The sequence below is a fragment of the Schistocerca nitens genome, chromosome 10, assembly GCF_023898315.1.
Source record: "Schistocerca nitens isolate TAMUIC-IGC-003100 chromosome 10, iqSchNite1.1, whole genome shotgun sequence".
Lineage (NCBI taxonomy): Eukaryota > Metazoa > Arthropoda > Insecta > Orthoptera > Acrididae > Schistocerca > Schistocerca nitens.
The window spans coordinates 96,960,302-96,976,653 of record NC_064623.1 but is presented as its reverse complement, the minus strand read 5'-3'; the positions used below and the strand labels follow the sequence as shown (position 1 = coordinate 96,976,653).

The following is a 16,352-nucleotide window of genomic DNA, read 5'->3' as shown; positions in this document are numbered from 1 at the left end:
ATCATTTAGCTAAAATACGAGGTGCAGTCAAGTTCTAAGGCCTCCGATTTTTCTTCTCCGGACTGGAAAGAGATAGAAACATGCGCATTGTTTTAAAATGAGGCCGCGTTCATTGTCAATACGTCCCAGAGATGGCAGCACCGTACGGAAGATGGAATTTTACCGCCAGTGGCGAAAATGAGAACTGTTTTAAATACTTAAAATGGCGACGTTTTCCTTACTTGAATAGCGTGCAATCATTCGCTTTCTGAATTTGCGTGGTGTGAAACCAATTGAAATTCATCGACAGTTGAAGGAGACATGTGGTGATGGAGTTATGGATGTGTCGAAAGTGCGTTTGTGGGTGCGACAGTTTAATGAAGGCAGAACATCGTGCGACAACAAACCGAAACAACCTCGGGCTCGCACAAGCCGGTCTGACGACACGGTCGAGAAAGTGGAGAGAATTGTTTTGGGGGATCGCCGAATGACTGTTAAACAGATCGCCTCCAGAGTTGGCATTTCTGTGGGTTCTGTGCACACAATCCTGCACGACGATCTGAAAATGCGAAAAGTGTCATCCAGGTGGGTGCCACGAATGCTGACGGACGACCACACGGCTGCCCGTATGGCACGTTGCCAAACAATGTTGACGCGCAACAACAGCACGAATGGGACTTTCTTTTCGTCAGTTGTGACAATGGATGACACGTGGATGCCATTTTTCAATCCAGAAACAAAGCGCCAGTCAGCTCAATGGAAGCACACAGATTCACCACCACCAAAAAATATTCGGGTAACCGCCAGTGCTGAAAAAATGATGGTGTCCATGTTCTGGGACAGCGAGGGCGTAATCCTTACCCATTGTGTTTCAAAGGGCACTACGGTAACAGGAGCACCCCACGAAAATGTTTTGAAGAACAAATTCCTTCCTGCACTGCAACAAAAACGTCCGGGAAGGGCTGCGCGTGTGCTGTTTCACCGAGACAACGCACCCGCACATCGAGCTAACGTTACGCAACAGTTTCTTCGTGATAACAACTTTGAAGTGATTCCTCATGCTCCCTACTCACCTGACCTGACCCCTAGTGACTTTTGGCTTTTTCCAACAATGAAAAACACTCTCCGTGGCCGCACATTCACCAGCCATGCTGCTATTGCCTCAGCGATTTTCCAGTGGTCAAAACAGACTCCTAAAGAAGCCTTCGCCGCTGCCATGGAATCATGGCGTCATCGTTGTGAAAAATGTGTACGTCTGCAGGGCGATTACGTCGAGAAGTAACGCCAGTTTCATCGATTTCGGGTGAGTAGTTAATTAGAAAAAAAATCGGAGGCCTTAGAACTTGAATGCACCTCGTATAGCAGGTCAGCAACTGGAAGCAGTAATAATAATAATAATAATAATAATAATAATAATAATAATAATAATGGCGTTTGACGAGGCCTTTCCGTCGGGTAGACCGCTCGCCTGGTGCAAGTCTTTCGATTTGACGCCACTTCGGCGACTTGCGCGTCGATGGGGATGAAATGATGATGATTAGGACAACACAACACCCAGTCCCTGAGCGGAGAAAATCTCCGACCCAGCCGGGGATCGAACCCAGGCCCTTAGCATTGACAGTCTGTCGCGCTAACCACTTTTTTTTTGTTGCATTTTGTTCGTTATTGATCTTGTGTGTTTGGTCGTTGCGGACGTCGCAAGACATCCTGTTCAAGTTCGGTGGTTGATCCTTCCACTCGGTTTTTTATTACAGAGGCCAACCGGCTCTCTGGCCGAACACGCTGAGCTACCGTGCCGGCTACCACTCAGCTACCGGGGGCGGACACTGGAAGCAGTTAATTCCAAAAATTGTCTGGGAGTAGACATTAGGAGTGATTTAAAATGGAATGGCCATGTAAAATTAATCGTCGGTAAAGCAGATGCCACACTGAGATTCATTGGAAGAATCCTAAGCAAATGCAGTCCGAAAACAAAAGAAGCAGGTCATAGTACACTTGTTCGCCCACTGCTCGGATACTGCTCACCGGTGTGGGATCCGTACCAGACAGGGTTGATAGAAGAGGTAGAGAAGATCCAAGAGAGAGCAACACGCTTCATTACAGGATCATTTAGTAATCGCGAAAGCGTTACGGAGATGATAGATAAACTCCAGTGGAAGGCTCTGCAAGAGAGACGCTCAGTAGCTCGGTACGGGCTTTTGTTCAAGTTTCGAGAATATACCTTCACCGAGGAGTCAAGCAGTATATTGCTCCCTCCTACGTATATCTCGCGAAGAGACCATGAGGATAAAATCAGATTAGAGCCCACACAGAGGCATACCGACAATCTTTCTTTCCACGAACAATACGAGACTGGAATGGAAGGGAGAACCGATGGAGGTACTCAAGGTACCCTCCGCCGCACACCGACAGGTGGCTTGCGGAGTATGGATGTAGACGTAGATAGTTTTCGAGACCAGAGCCACTACTTCTCAGTCAAGTAGCTCCTCAGTTTGCCTCACAAGGGCTGAGTGCACCCAGCATGCCAATAGCGCTCAGCATACCGGATGGCCACCCATCCAAGTGCTAGCCCAGCCCGACAGCACTTCGGTGATCTGACGGCAACTGGTGTTACCACTGCGGCAAGGCCGTCGGTATATTTTATAAATACACTGGTGTCCAAGATTAAAGCTACAAACAGCTATTTTCCGGCCTGTGTCTAATTCACGACATTATCGTACAAACTGTCAAAAAATGTCCGTACAACCGTGTCCTGCACGGAAGGTGGCATTCTGGTCAAGGACAACCACGCCAGTGATGACGTCAGGCACCTACCAAATGGGATAGTGCATCCACAATCGCTGTGCACACAGTCAGAGGCGGTGCAGAATGGCACAGAGAAGAAGCCTACGAGGCTCTCTGCAGTGGAAGGCCATGGGACGAATGGAAGCAGGACAGTCCCAAACTGATGGCTTAATGTGAATCGTTCTGCTCTTTTCCAGTTTATAGAGATCTAAACTGTATCCCAAAGAAGAGCACATGTAACGTTAGAAATAGAGCACCGCTATTTAGCTGTAAACGCACGACGGTACCATCTTAGCACAGCACGGTAACTGGCATCTGACATCGCAGGATCCACTGGACGTGTCGTAGCGAGGCAAACGGTGCACAGAAGACTTCAGCAGAGTGGCTGTTACTGTCAGAAACCTTCTGTATGTGTATCTCTGACGTATCTTCACAGAAGGGACGTCTAGAGTCGACCATCAACATACCACATGGACTGTCGAACTGTGGGCCATTGTTCTTTATGCAGATGAGTCCCTACTCGGTCTGGACAGTGATTCTCGACAGATTCGCATCTGGAGTGAAAGTGGAACACGATTTTGGGATCCGAACCTTTTTGGTAACAGACCGATCCTGAGGAGGATTCCTAATGGAGTGGGCAGGGATTATGTTGATCAGTCAAACACCTCTCCATGAAATTGTACAGGAGAATCAGCAAGGCTTAAACGCTGGCAGGTATCGTGACGGGATCTTGGGAGCTCATGTGCGGTTGCTGCGAGGTGCTGTGGTCCCAGATTTTATACTAATGGAGAATAATGCTCGACCTCATAGAGCACAGATGGCTGATGTTTCCTTGGACACGGGAGACATTGCACGCACGGCGTTGCCTGCTCAGTCTCCTGATTTAAATCCCATACAACAAGTCTGAGATGCACTAGCGAGACAGGTTGCATCATGTCAGCATCCACCAATAACTCTCCAAGCAGCTCTGCAGGAAGAATGGGCGTTATTGTCTCAATTGAGATTGGTGCCATCATTCACAGCACGCCCCGTCGTTTGACAGACCTGTACTGCTGCCAGAGGTAATCACACCCGTTCTGAGCGCATTAACCACTTGTCAGAATGTGTATGTAAATCCGTTAAGTTGGAAAAAATGAAGAACATTTTTGTCTATCCTTATGCATGTTGCAGTTGTTTACGTTCTGTATACTTTATACTGTTTCTGCTTTACTTTCACCTGATTGCACTGTTTTGTGCCAAAATAAACGTAACCTTGCAAAATTTCGGTTCGCTGCTTTAATTTTGGGCACCAGTGTAAGTTCATGTGTTAAATATTTCAGATTAAGCAAGTAGGCGAGAAAAAGATAGGAAATGGCGAATTTCCGGTGAACGTCATCTGTCAGCGTGTGTAGTGCCAACAGTAAAATACGGAGGCGGTGGTGTTATGGTGTGGTCGTGTTTTTCAAGGATGGGGCTTGCACCATTGTTGTTTTGTGTGGCACTATCACAACACAGGCCTACATTGATGTTTTAAGCACCTTCTTGCTTCCCACTGTTGAAGGGCAATTTGGGGATGGCAACTGAATCTTTCGACACGATCGATCATCTGTTCACAATGCACGGCCTGTGGTGGATTGGTTACACGACAATAGCATTCCTGTAATGGACTGGCCTGCACAGAGAACACCTTTGAGATGTTTTGGAACGCCGATCTCGTGCCAGGCCTCATCGACCGACATCGATACCTTTCCTCAGTGCAGCACTCCGTGAAGAATGGGCTGCCATTCCCCAAGAACCCTTCCAGCACCTGATTGAACGTATGCCTACGAAAGTGGAAACTGTTATCAAGGCTAAGGGTGAGTCAACACCACATTGAGTTCCAGCATTACCGATGGAGGACGCCACGAATTTGTAAACCATTTTCAGCCCCGTGTCCCAGGTGTTCGGATACTTTTGATCACATAGTGTATATCTGTAGCCTCACAGTGTGTACGTGAACATCCATGAAAATTTCTCGGATATTCATTTCCACAAGGGTCCAAACAACAAAGCATAGTTTTTGTTGCTATGCACTGCTCAGTTGCTGTCTAGTGTTGAGAACATAACTTCAGTGTCTACATCATGACCATAGTAGTAGTACTTTATAATCGGAGGTGTATCAACAGTTTTAACTGAAGCGCTTGTCCACATATTGTTCTTGATGAAAATGATGATACCGAGTAACATGAAGTGTTGGAAAAGATCATAGTTGTGTGTGTGGTGAATTTATTATATGTTCTTTATGTTGTGATTCTAGTTTCAAATTAATTACAAACTTTACAGGAGAGACTATTGTCACTAGTCTATATATCGAAAATTTGTCATTTAATACTAATAATAAATACGCGGTGTCCATAATTAAAGTTACAGTTTCAAAACACCGCAGAAAGAGAACCACTGCTCATAATGACGTCAAATTTGAACAGCATATTACTGAAGCTGCTGTGCTGCCCTTTCAAGCTATATGAACGTCTTATCTTGAATAAAATAGCACCACAACTACAAAGGCAAATCATTCCACAACAAGCAGGATTCAGACCTGGTAAATCTTGCACTGGCCAGGTCCTCTGCCTAACACAATACATAGAGGACGGTTTTCAGAAGGGAGAAAAAACTGGCGTGGTGTTTGTCGACTTATCAGCAGCTTACGACACGATAAACCACAAAAGCCTCCTGCGAAAAATTTTCAAAATGACGGGAAACTACCACCTTACTGAAGTTGTGAGATCACTGATCTCCAACAGAAGATACTATGTGGAATTTCAAGAACAAAGAAGTCACTGGAGGAACCAGAAGAACGGGCTCCCACAAGGTAGTGTTTTGTCCCCCCTACTTTTTAATCTGTATACAAATGACCAACCAGTTGGACCGACGACAAGAAGCTTTATCTATGCTGATGATGTAGCCATTGCATGCCAATCTAGATTAATCAAACAGATTGAGAGAAACCTAACAGATGCCTTAGAAGAACTAACTGAATATTACAACGGGAACCAGCTTCGACCTAATCCAGCAAAGACGCAGACTTGTTTATTTCATCTAAACAACAAGGAAGCAAACAGGGAATTACAATTGGAATGGAACTCAGTTAAACTTCAACACTGCCCAAACCCAGTTTATCTTGGAGTCACGTTAGATCGAACATTGTCTTACAAGAAACACGTAGAGAAAACTAGAGCGAAAGTCAACACACGGAACGGCATAATCCGTAAACTTACCAACTCACACAGGGGAGCAAACCCTGAAACTCTATGTGCATCATCCCTGGCATTGTGCTTTGCTCCAGCTGAATATGCATGCCCCGTCTGGAGAAGATCGACACATCCTCAGAAGCTAGACGCAGCACTAAATGCCTCATGTCGATTAATCACGGGATGCCTGAAGCCTACAAACCGTGATCTCCTTTATATGTGTTCTGGAATAGACCCCCCACAGATCAGACGGCAAACGTTGGCGATGGCCGAACGAAGCAGGCAGTGCGAAGATAGAAGACATCCCCTGTACGCACATCAGCCAGCGGAGGCAAGACTTAAACCTAGGAAAGCCTTCATAAAAGCTGAACGTCCACTAACCGAAAGTCAGGCTACAACTAGAGAATCAATGTGGAAACAGAAATTGGACAAAGGCAGTCTGAAAAGTTGGAACATTAAAGAAAAACTTCCTGCTGAATTACAATTGGAATTGAGAGTCTGGAAGAGCCTAAATAGACTTAGATATCAAATGGGAAGATCACAGGATAACCTGATCAAGTGGGGATACGCCGAAGAAGCGCCCTTACAATGTGGAGGAAAACAAACCATGACACACCTGCTGACCTGTCCATCTTTGCTGGCCCCATGCACTTTCCAAGACCTGTGGTTGGCCAACGACGCTGCAGTGAAGTGTGCCGAACACTGGAGAGAGATATGAGCCTTGCTTTAGACAATAATGACGACTTACAATATGTGAAGATCATGAATGTATATATGAATGAATAACTATCATTTACTTGTATTTGTAATCTAGTATATATAGCGTATTAATTAATTACAGATGTAGCTCAGACACGATTAAATAAATAAAGGGGCAAAATAAAAAAAAAGCTAGCGAAAATTTTACCGATAGATGGCGCTGTAAGCGTCCTAACATTCTTCTTGAACACTAGGCAGAAATGGTGACCATTACAGCACCATAGCACTATGGTCAACATTGCTGTACGAACTACACAAGTCGAATGTCCTCCCCAACACAAACTTCATATGTTCAGCGTATTCTCCCCCTAAATTGTCACTATTGCCAGGCCTCTCTGGCATTGGAATAGTACCCCAGTGTTGGACATAATGGGGAAGTCCTGTACCATAGGTGATCGTATAGTGGCAATTTAGGGAGAAAATAAGCTGAAGGTATGAAGTTTGTGTTGGGGAGGGCATTCGACTTCGGTAGTTCGTGCAGCGATGTTCAGCATAGTCCTGCGGTTGTGTACTGGTCAGCGTTTCTGCATAGTAAGCAAGAAGACCCAGGTTCGAACCCTGGCAATTGCAGTAATTTTAATTCATTTCTTCAGCTTCCAGTATTACGAAAACGCACTACGAACTTATGCATCAACCCAACAACCCCGCTTTAGTGGCACTGTCATAGGTAATATTATCATTGGTTTCATATGGTGATGGTAGTGATTGTATCTTGCCGGTGATGTGCTTTACATCTGACAATAATCTCTTTGGATGATTACGGCTGGGCAGCCAGGTGGCTCAGGCATGGTCCCCCAAGATAGATAGCAAGAAGGTGGCCTACCAGCTGTGAAACCCAATTCAGCAGTATTCGGACTCAGCGTGGGCGGCAGGTGTGCTGCTAGTGGATTCTCTCACGGTGGCAGCTTGTTGACCCATTTCTTCGCGATGTCCGACGTACTCTTCTCCGTGACTGAATACCGCCTGTCTAGAATGAGCAGTACTTACACGAACTCTACATCTACATCTACATCTACATTCATACTCCGCAAGCCACCCAACGGTGTGTGGCGGAGGGCACTTTACGTGCCACTGTCATAACCTCCCTTTCCTGTTCCATTCGCGTATGGTTCGCGGGAAGAACGACTGTCTGAAAGCCTCCGTGCGCGCTCGAATCTCTCTAATTTTACATTCGTGATCTCCTCTGGAGGTATAAGTAGGGGGAAGCAATATATTCGATACCTCATCCAGAAACGCACCCTCTCGAAACCTGGACAGCAAGCTACACCGCGATGCAGAGTGCCTCTGTTGCAGAGTCTGCCACTTGAGTTTGCTAAACATCTCCGTAACGCTATCACGGTTACCAAATAACCCTGTGACGAAACGCGCCGCTCTTCTTTGGATCTTCTCTATCTCCTCCGTCAACCCGATCTGGTACGGATCCCACACTGATGAGCAATACTCAAGTATAGGTCGAACGAGTGTTTTATAAGCCACCTCCTTTGTTGATGGACTACATTTTCTAAGGACTCCCAATGAATCTCAACCTGGTACCCGCCTTACCAACAATTACTTTTATATGATCATTCCACTTCAAATCGTTCCGTATGCATACTCCCAGATATTTTACAGAAGTAACTGCTACCAGTGTTTGTTCCGCTATCATATAATCATACAATAAAGGATCCTTCTTTCTATGTATTCGCAATACATTACATTTGTCTATGTTAAGGGTCAGTTGCCACTCCCTGCACCAAGTGCCTATCCGCTGCAGATCTTCCTGCATTTCGCTGCAATTTTCTAATGCTGCAACTTCTCTGTATACTACAGCATCATCCGCGAAAAGCCGCATGGAACTTCCGACACTATCTACTAGGTCATTTATGTATATTGTGAAAAGCAATGGTCCCATAACACTCCCCTGTGGCACGCCAGAGTACTTTAACGTCTGTAGACGTCTCTCCATTGATAACAACATGCTGTGTTCTGTTTGCTAAAAACTCTTCAATCCAGCCACACAGCTGGTCTGATATTCCGTAGACTCTCACTTTGTTTATCAGGCGACAGTGCGGAACTGTATCGAACGCCTTCCGGAAGTCAAGGAAAATAGCATCTACCTGGGAGCCTGTATCTAATATTTTCTGGGTCTCATGAACAAATAAAGGGAGTTGCGTCTCACACGATCGCTGTTTCCGGAATCCATGTTGATACCTACAGAGTAGATTCCGGGTTTCCAAAAACGACATGATACGCGAGCAAAAAACATGTTCTAAAATTCTACAACAGATCGACGTCAGAGATATAGGTCTATAGTTTTGCGCATCTGCTCGACGACCCTTCTTGAAGACTGGGACTACCTGTGCTCTTTTCCAATCATTTGGAACCTTCCGTTCCCCTAGAGACTTGCGGTACACGGCTGTTAGAAGGGGGGCAAGTTCTTTCGCGTACTGTGTGTAGAATCGGATTGGTATCCCGTCAGGTCCAATGGACTTTCCTCTATTGAGTGATTCCAGTTGCTTTTCTATTCCTTGGACACTTATTTCGATGTCAGCCATTTTTTCGTTTGTGCGAGGATTTAGAGAAGGAACTGCCGTGCGGTCTTCCTCTGTGAAACAGCTTTGGAAAAAGGTGTTAAGTATTTCAGCTTTACGCGTGTCATCCTCTGTTTCAATGCCATCATCATCCCGGAGTGTCTGGATATGCTGTTTCGAGCCACTTACTGATTTAACGTAAGATCCGAACTTCCAAAGATTTTCTGTCAAGTCGGTACATAGAATTTTACTTTCGAATTCACTGAACGCTTCACGCATAGCCCTCCTTACGCTAACTTTGACATCGTTTAGCTTCTGTTTGTCTGAGAGGTTTTGGCTGCGTTTACACTTGGAGTGAAGCTCTCTTTGCTTTCGCAGTAGTTTCCTAACGTTGTTGTTGAACCACGGTGGGTTTTTTCTGTCCCTCACAGTTTTACTCGGCACGTACCTGTCTAAAACGCATTTTACGATTGCCTTGAACTTTTTCCATAAACACTCAACATTGTCAGTGTCAGAACAGAAATTTTCGTTTTGATCTGTTAGGTAGTCTGAAATCTGCCTTCTATTACTCTTGCTAAACAGATAAACCTTCCTCCCTTTTTTTATATTCCTATTAACTTCCATATTCAGGGATGCTGCAACGGCCTTATGATCACTGATTCCCTGTTCTGCACTTACAGAGTCGAAAAGTTCGGGTCTGTTTGTTATCAGTAGGTCCAAGATGTTATCTCCACGAGTCGGTTCTCTGTTTAATTGCTCGAGGTAAGTTTCGGATAGTGCACTCAGTATAATGTCACTCGATGCTCTGTCCCTACCACCCGTCCTAAACATCTGAGTGTCCCAGTCTATATCTGGTAAATTGAAATCTCCACATGCTGAGAAAATTTATGTGAAATGTATTCCAAATTTTCTCTCAGTTGTTCTGCCACTAACGCTGCTGAGTCGGGAGGTCGGTAAAAGGAGCCAACTATTAACCTAGCTTGGTTGTTGAGTGTAACCTCCACCCATAATAATTCACAGGAACTATCCACTTCTACTTCACTACAGGATAAACTAATAGTAACAGCGACAAACACGCCACCACCGGTTGCATGCAATCTATCCTTTCTAAACACCGTCTGTGCCTTTGTAAAAATTTCGGCAGAATTTATCTCTGGCTTCGACCAGATTTCTGTACCTATAACGATTTCAGCTTCGGTGCTTTCTATCAGCCCTTGAAGTTCCGGTACTTTACCAATGCAGCTTCGACAGTTTACAATTACAATGCCGATTGCTGCTTGGCCCCCGCATGTCCTGACTTTGCCCCCCACCCTTTGAGGCTGTTGCCCTTTCTGTACTTGCCCGAAGCCATCTAACCCAAAAAACCGCCCAGTCCACGCCACACAACCCCTGCTACCCGTATAGCCGCTTGCTGCGTGTAGTGGACTCCTGACCTACCCAGCGGAACCCGAAACCCCACCACCCTATGGCGCAAGTCGAGGAATCTGCAGCCCACACGGTCCGCCATCGTTTCTGAAATCGCTGTGCTTTTGCCCTCTAAGCCACAACGAGGTCGAGACGCAAGACGTAACCGTGGAGAAGCCATGACGTCATTGGCCCAGGTTTCCACTTGTATTGTGAGTGTGTGGGTTTTATTTTGTCAAGTTGAGCAATGGATTGATCCAACAAGTACCCTTTGGCTCCTGCAAGAAACAACTTCCATCTCACACTAGTACAGAAGCCAGACAGACGATCCTAATGTACCAACAAGAACTGCTTCAAAAACGTTCAGCAACAGAGTGGTCCGCTGTAAACAAAAGACACAAAAATATTCTACATTCTTACATAACTAGTGGAATACTTGGATACTGGAGTATTGCTAGTTAGTGTAATAAAAACATTAAACGAACGAAAAATATTATTTATTGCAAAAAATTCTGAGGTATCAAGTGAAACTTTTTCTTATAAAATAATAAATTTCCGGGTTCTTTTTGGAACAATAGATAGCCTCCTATTGATAGGAATGCTATTATTTTACAAAGTATGGAAAGGTTCTTTTCTCCCTTTTCTTTAAGAATTTTATTTACTCGGCAGAATGGCTGAGAGCCACGCCTACACAACTTGAATAACTTTTCTAGGTATGGTGAAGGCTGTCACATGAGAAATGTAATGGAGTGTACTGTTAGGGAGGAAAGAGGGGCTCGCATACGCTGTAGCGCACAATACCATGAGCTGCGACGACTGCTGCCTGCGTCACTCACTGCTGACAAATAACTCAACTATCTCTTTCTATCTGGATTGATCTTCGCCAATCAAACTCTCCCTACACCTTGATGAAGTCAAGGACTCCTGTCTGCCCCTAGTCTATTGGCATGGTACGCTAATCAGATAACCAGTCCATCGCGATGCCACTCAATATTCGCTCACAGGCGTTTAACTACTACTCTGTCCGTGTTCACACCGCACAATAAGTGCGGCGGCCAACACAGTGAATAACACTTAATTGCGAGCCAACTCAATATAGAGTATCACTCCAATTCACTAACGACAGAGGTGCTCTCCCACTGAAGTACTGAGGAGAGACATCGTTCATCGCTCTTTGCGTACACGTATGAGCGCACTTGCTCTCTTTACGTGTTCCTGCTCCAAGAGCAACAATGGAATGGCCCCTTTTTCTGGAAAAGTTGCAAGGGTATATCATTCGCTGTCTTCCCTCACTCCTCTGGCTCTTTGTGTCAGAAATATTTCGCCAATCGGCGTTGCTCTTTTAAACGGGAGAATGACGTTTCGTTTGAGTCGACCAATGTGGAAATATGTAGCATCTCCATTAGGTGTATACTGTCCTCCTGTGAGAACTCCGTAACCACGCAGTCGGTCCGCGAAGAAATGCGTCTTCTGGGCGCTCCCACACAATGTAGCGGAATTTGCTTTTAAGTGGAACACGGGAGTCGTTATCCCTTCGCTCTGGCAAAAGCTGTACTCTCTCTGGGTGGTCGCTTTGGCCAAAGTAGGTGTGCGCCGACCCACTCCTCTGAAGGGACGGACCTCCCAGTGGGCCGGCCACCTCCCTGGAACGAAAATTCCTGTGGCCGTCATGTTTTGTACGCCAGCATCGACTTTTCCAACCTCGGTGCGCACTTGCGATTTCCTTATTAGATATGCATATCGCTTACATGAATTCACACAAAATTGACTCTACGTTATCGAGTTTGGGTTCGAATGAAGCGTCTTGATGTGCAGAATACGATTGTGAGGACGGAATATGTAAGAAATAAAGGTCAGGAGACCATGCCACTTTACAGTGTCCACAGCTTGCTGCCTGGCTATGTGGTATCCAGCCTTCCAGGAACGATTTTTGTGGTGTCATAACGATCCCCTACAGTGTGTTATACAAATATAGGCCCCATAACGAACATGTGATGTCACCTTAGTTACCTCACCTGACGTACATCACGATCTTCCAGTTATCTCTGGGGCCAGGCTGGAAATCAGTATCTCAACAAGAAGGTACTCAATAAAGCCCTTGACTTTGTCGTATGTTACTGAGAGCATGAGTCTATTTAAATGTGCAGCTACAAAGTAATAAAGTACATATCTGGAAAAAAAACGATATACCAACAAATAATTAATGTAGGGCAATGAAATTTCGGGAATGCATTTGTCTAGGTAACATATTTAAGTGATTAACATTGCAGGTTAATTTAAGCCTTTCCATATGTGAAGTGCTGGTACGTTAATAACCAGCGTAACTGCCGAATGTTGAATGCAAGCATGCAGAGGTGCATGCATTGTGTTGTACAGGTGCCGGATGTGAGTTTGTAGGATGTAACTCCATGCCCATCGCATTTACTCTGTTAATACAGGAACGGTTAATGCTGAAACTTCCTGGCAAATTAAAACTGTGTGCCGGAACGAGACTCGACCGCAGTTGATATCCGTTTGACCTATGGCAGCGCCATCTAGCGGGCCAACCATAGCGCCATCTGGTTTCCCCCTTCCCCCTTCAAGCTAGACGAGTTGTTTTCTTTGAAGGTTTTTCGTTTCACGCTTATTTCGTGAGAGATTTGGCCCGGTCACTATCAATGAACCACCCTGTATACCTGACTATTTTAATATCAAAGATTTCCAAAGCAAACGACTAGCAGAGCTGCCGCCAAGAGTAAATTACTTTAAATAATTAACGAGTGAACGAACGAATGAAGAGTGGATACAAAACTGGAGTTATCGCGTAGCGTGTTGTAACTGCGAGTGGTGTGCTTACTGTGTGTTATTGTTAGCAAAACTTTATATGAACTGACAGCATCTCCGAGGTAGCGATGAAGTGAGGATTTTCCCGTACGACCATTTCACGAGTGTACCGTGAATATCAGGAATCCGGTAAAACATCAAATCTCCGACATCAGTGGCAATGTGCGAACCATCCAACGAAACATATTCGATATGGGCTTTCGGAGCCAAAGGCCCGCTCGTGTACCCTTGATGACTGCACGACACAAAATTTTACGCCTTGCCTGGGCCCGTCAGCCAATAGACTGTAGGTGGCTGGAAACCCGTTGCCTGGTCGGACGAGACTCGTTCCAAAATGTATCGAGTCGATGGAGGTGTAAAGGTATAGAGACAACATCATGATCCATGGATCCTGCATGACAGCAGGGGACTGTTCAAGCTGATGGAGGCTCTTTAATGGTGTGGGGCATATTCAATTGGAGTGATGTGGGACCCCTGATATGTCTAGATACGACTCTATCCTCCAGGGTAACCGAGAGCGCTAACCCGCTGCTTCCTGGACTCGGGTAGGCGCGCCGGACCAGGGTCGAATCCGCCCGGCGGATTAACGCCGATGGCCGGTGTGCCGGCCAGCCTGGATGTGGTTTTTAGGCGGTTTTCCACATCCTACTAGGTGAATACCGTGCTGGTCCCCACGTCCCGCCTCAGTTACACGACTTGCAGACATTTGGAACACATTTACGCTATTTCACGATTTACACTCGATGCAGACAGCTGGGGTACACTAATTACATCCCATAGGGTACGGGGTGGCAGCAGGAAGGGCATCCGGCCACCTCTTAACATTAACATGCCAAATCCGTTTAACCATGGCCGACCCTGCGTCACCACAGGACAAGGCGCACGTGATAGATAGATAGATAGAATACGTCTACATATGACCCTGGCAGCTGACACGTACGTAAGTATCCTGTCTTGATCACTTGCATCCATTCACGTTCTTTGTGCATTCCGACGGCAATTCCACCAGGAAAATGCGACACCCCATACGTCCAGAAATGCTATAGAGTGGCTCTAGGAACACTCTTCTGTATTTAAACACTTCCGCTGGCCACCAAACTCCACAGGCATGAACATTATTGAGCATATCTGGGACGCCTTGCAAAGTGCTGTTCAGAAGAGATCTCAACGGCCTGGTACTCTTACGGATTTATGAACAGCCCTGCAGGATTCATGGTGTCAGTTCACTCCAGCACCAGATATTAGTCGAGTTCATGCCATGTTGTGTCACGGTACTTGTGAGTGCTCGCGGGGGTTACCAGTCCCCCCTGATATTCAAACTTCTTTTGATTGTTTTAAAATTGTCTCTGCGCTGAGAAGGTGCTTATCCAGTCATAACTGTAGCGGCCCCTTCTGTCTGCTCTCTCTCTCTCTCTCTCTCTCTTTCTTATTCGCTCGTTTATGTCGCAAGATGCTCATGAGACAATTAGGTTTGCGTAGTTTTTCCTAAGAATGATTCATTGTTTACTTTTTACAGGAAGGCATCTGAGAGACATGGAGTTCCAGGTGTGGGGTGTTAACGAACCAAGCAACTTGGGCCAGGGGAAGCCCGAAAACTGCCTGGCTCTGTCAGGTTTGGGTGCCTACAACGATGTGCGCTGCGACTTGGAGCTACCCTTCATCTGCGAGATAGTGCCCATATAGTGAGCTCACAGTCCCAGGACACAGGTCTGAGGGAGCAACTGGCATTCTCCCTGCCTACCACGAATAAAAATAAGTTATGCGAAAAGCGTGGATATCCTCTCCGATACTGCAAGGCCGACTGAAGTACAGAGCAATTTGGGTATATGTGACTTATTATTAAATATTTCACTATAAGCTACATGACTGGTTATTTTCCTCTTAACCTAGTGTCTCGAGCGCAGCATGCACTTCATTTATTTATTCCATCTGACAAGATGACAGTGTCCAATATTTTCTGTGGACTAAGCAACCTTATTTTGTTATCCGTGTTATTTCTCTTCCCACTAAATAAGCTTCCTTTCGATTTCTTTTTCACTATCGGCACTTTCTTTCTTATAAATCTATATCTATACTTTTACATTACCATATAAATGCACCTCGTTGTTTAACATTGTTACCAAAAATCTCAAGAAATTCTTACCCGATTTACTACACGCTTTTAGACGATACTGTAATAAACATTTGGGTGGACATAAGCTAAAAATTTCTTTAAAATATGTGGTGTATAAATTTGTATGTAGTATGGAAATAGGAAAGGTTATTGGAAAAATCTCGAAAAGTTTTCGAGCGATTAACTTGAGATTTTTCACACAGTACTCTAATGCACGTTCAGACAGACAAGGGTTACATATTTTCAATACATATAAAAAATTTATGCTACTGTGTATATATAACGTCAACACGTTTATATTGGTTCATAGTCAGTATAATTTACTCACACCGCCACTGCAGAGATTCAAATCATTTTAATACTAGTTGTCATATTAAAATTGTTATTTTGTTAGGTAACTCTAATGTAATATATACAATATACACTCCTGGAAATTGAAATAAGAACACCGTGAATTCATTGTCCCAGGAAGGGGAAACTTTATTGACACATTCCTGGGGTCAGATACATCACATGATCACACTGACAGAACCACAGGCACATAGACACAGGCAACAGAGCATGCACAATGTCGGCACTAGTACAGTGTATATCCACCTTTCGCAGCAATGCAGGCTGCTGTTCTCCCATGGAGACGATCGTAGAGATGCTGGATGTAGTCCTGTGGAACGGCTTGCCATGCCATTTCCACCTGGCGCCTCAGTTGGACCAGCGTTCGTGCTGGACGTGCAGACCGCGTGAGACGACGCTTCATCCAGTCCCAAACATGCT

The 16,352-nt window shown here is 45.2% G+C and overlaps 1 protein-coding gene across 1 annotated transcript in view; it reads left to right on the top strand.

Moving 5' to 3' along the window:
- Window positions 1-15,325, top strand: part of LOC126210237 (collectin-10-like) — a 98,124-nt gene extending 82,799 nt beyond the window's left edge. The window contains exon 6 of the mRNA XM_049939424.1: window positions 14,985-15,325. Within this exon, the coding sequence (XP_049795381.1) occupies window positions 14,985-15,151 (167 nt within the window). The 3' untranslated portion in view covers window positions 15,152-15,325. The remainder of the gene's footprint in view (window positions 1-14,984) is intronic.
- Window positions 15,326-16,352: the final 1,027 nt, after the last annotated feature.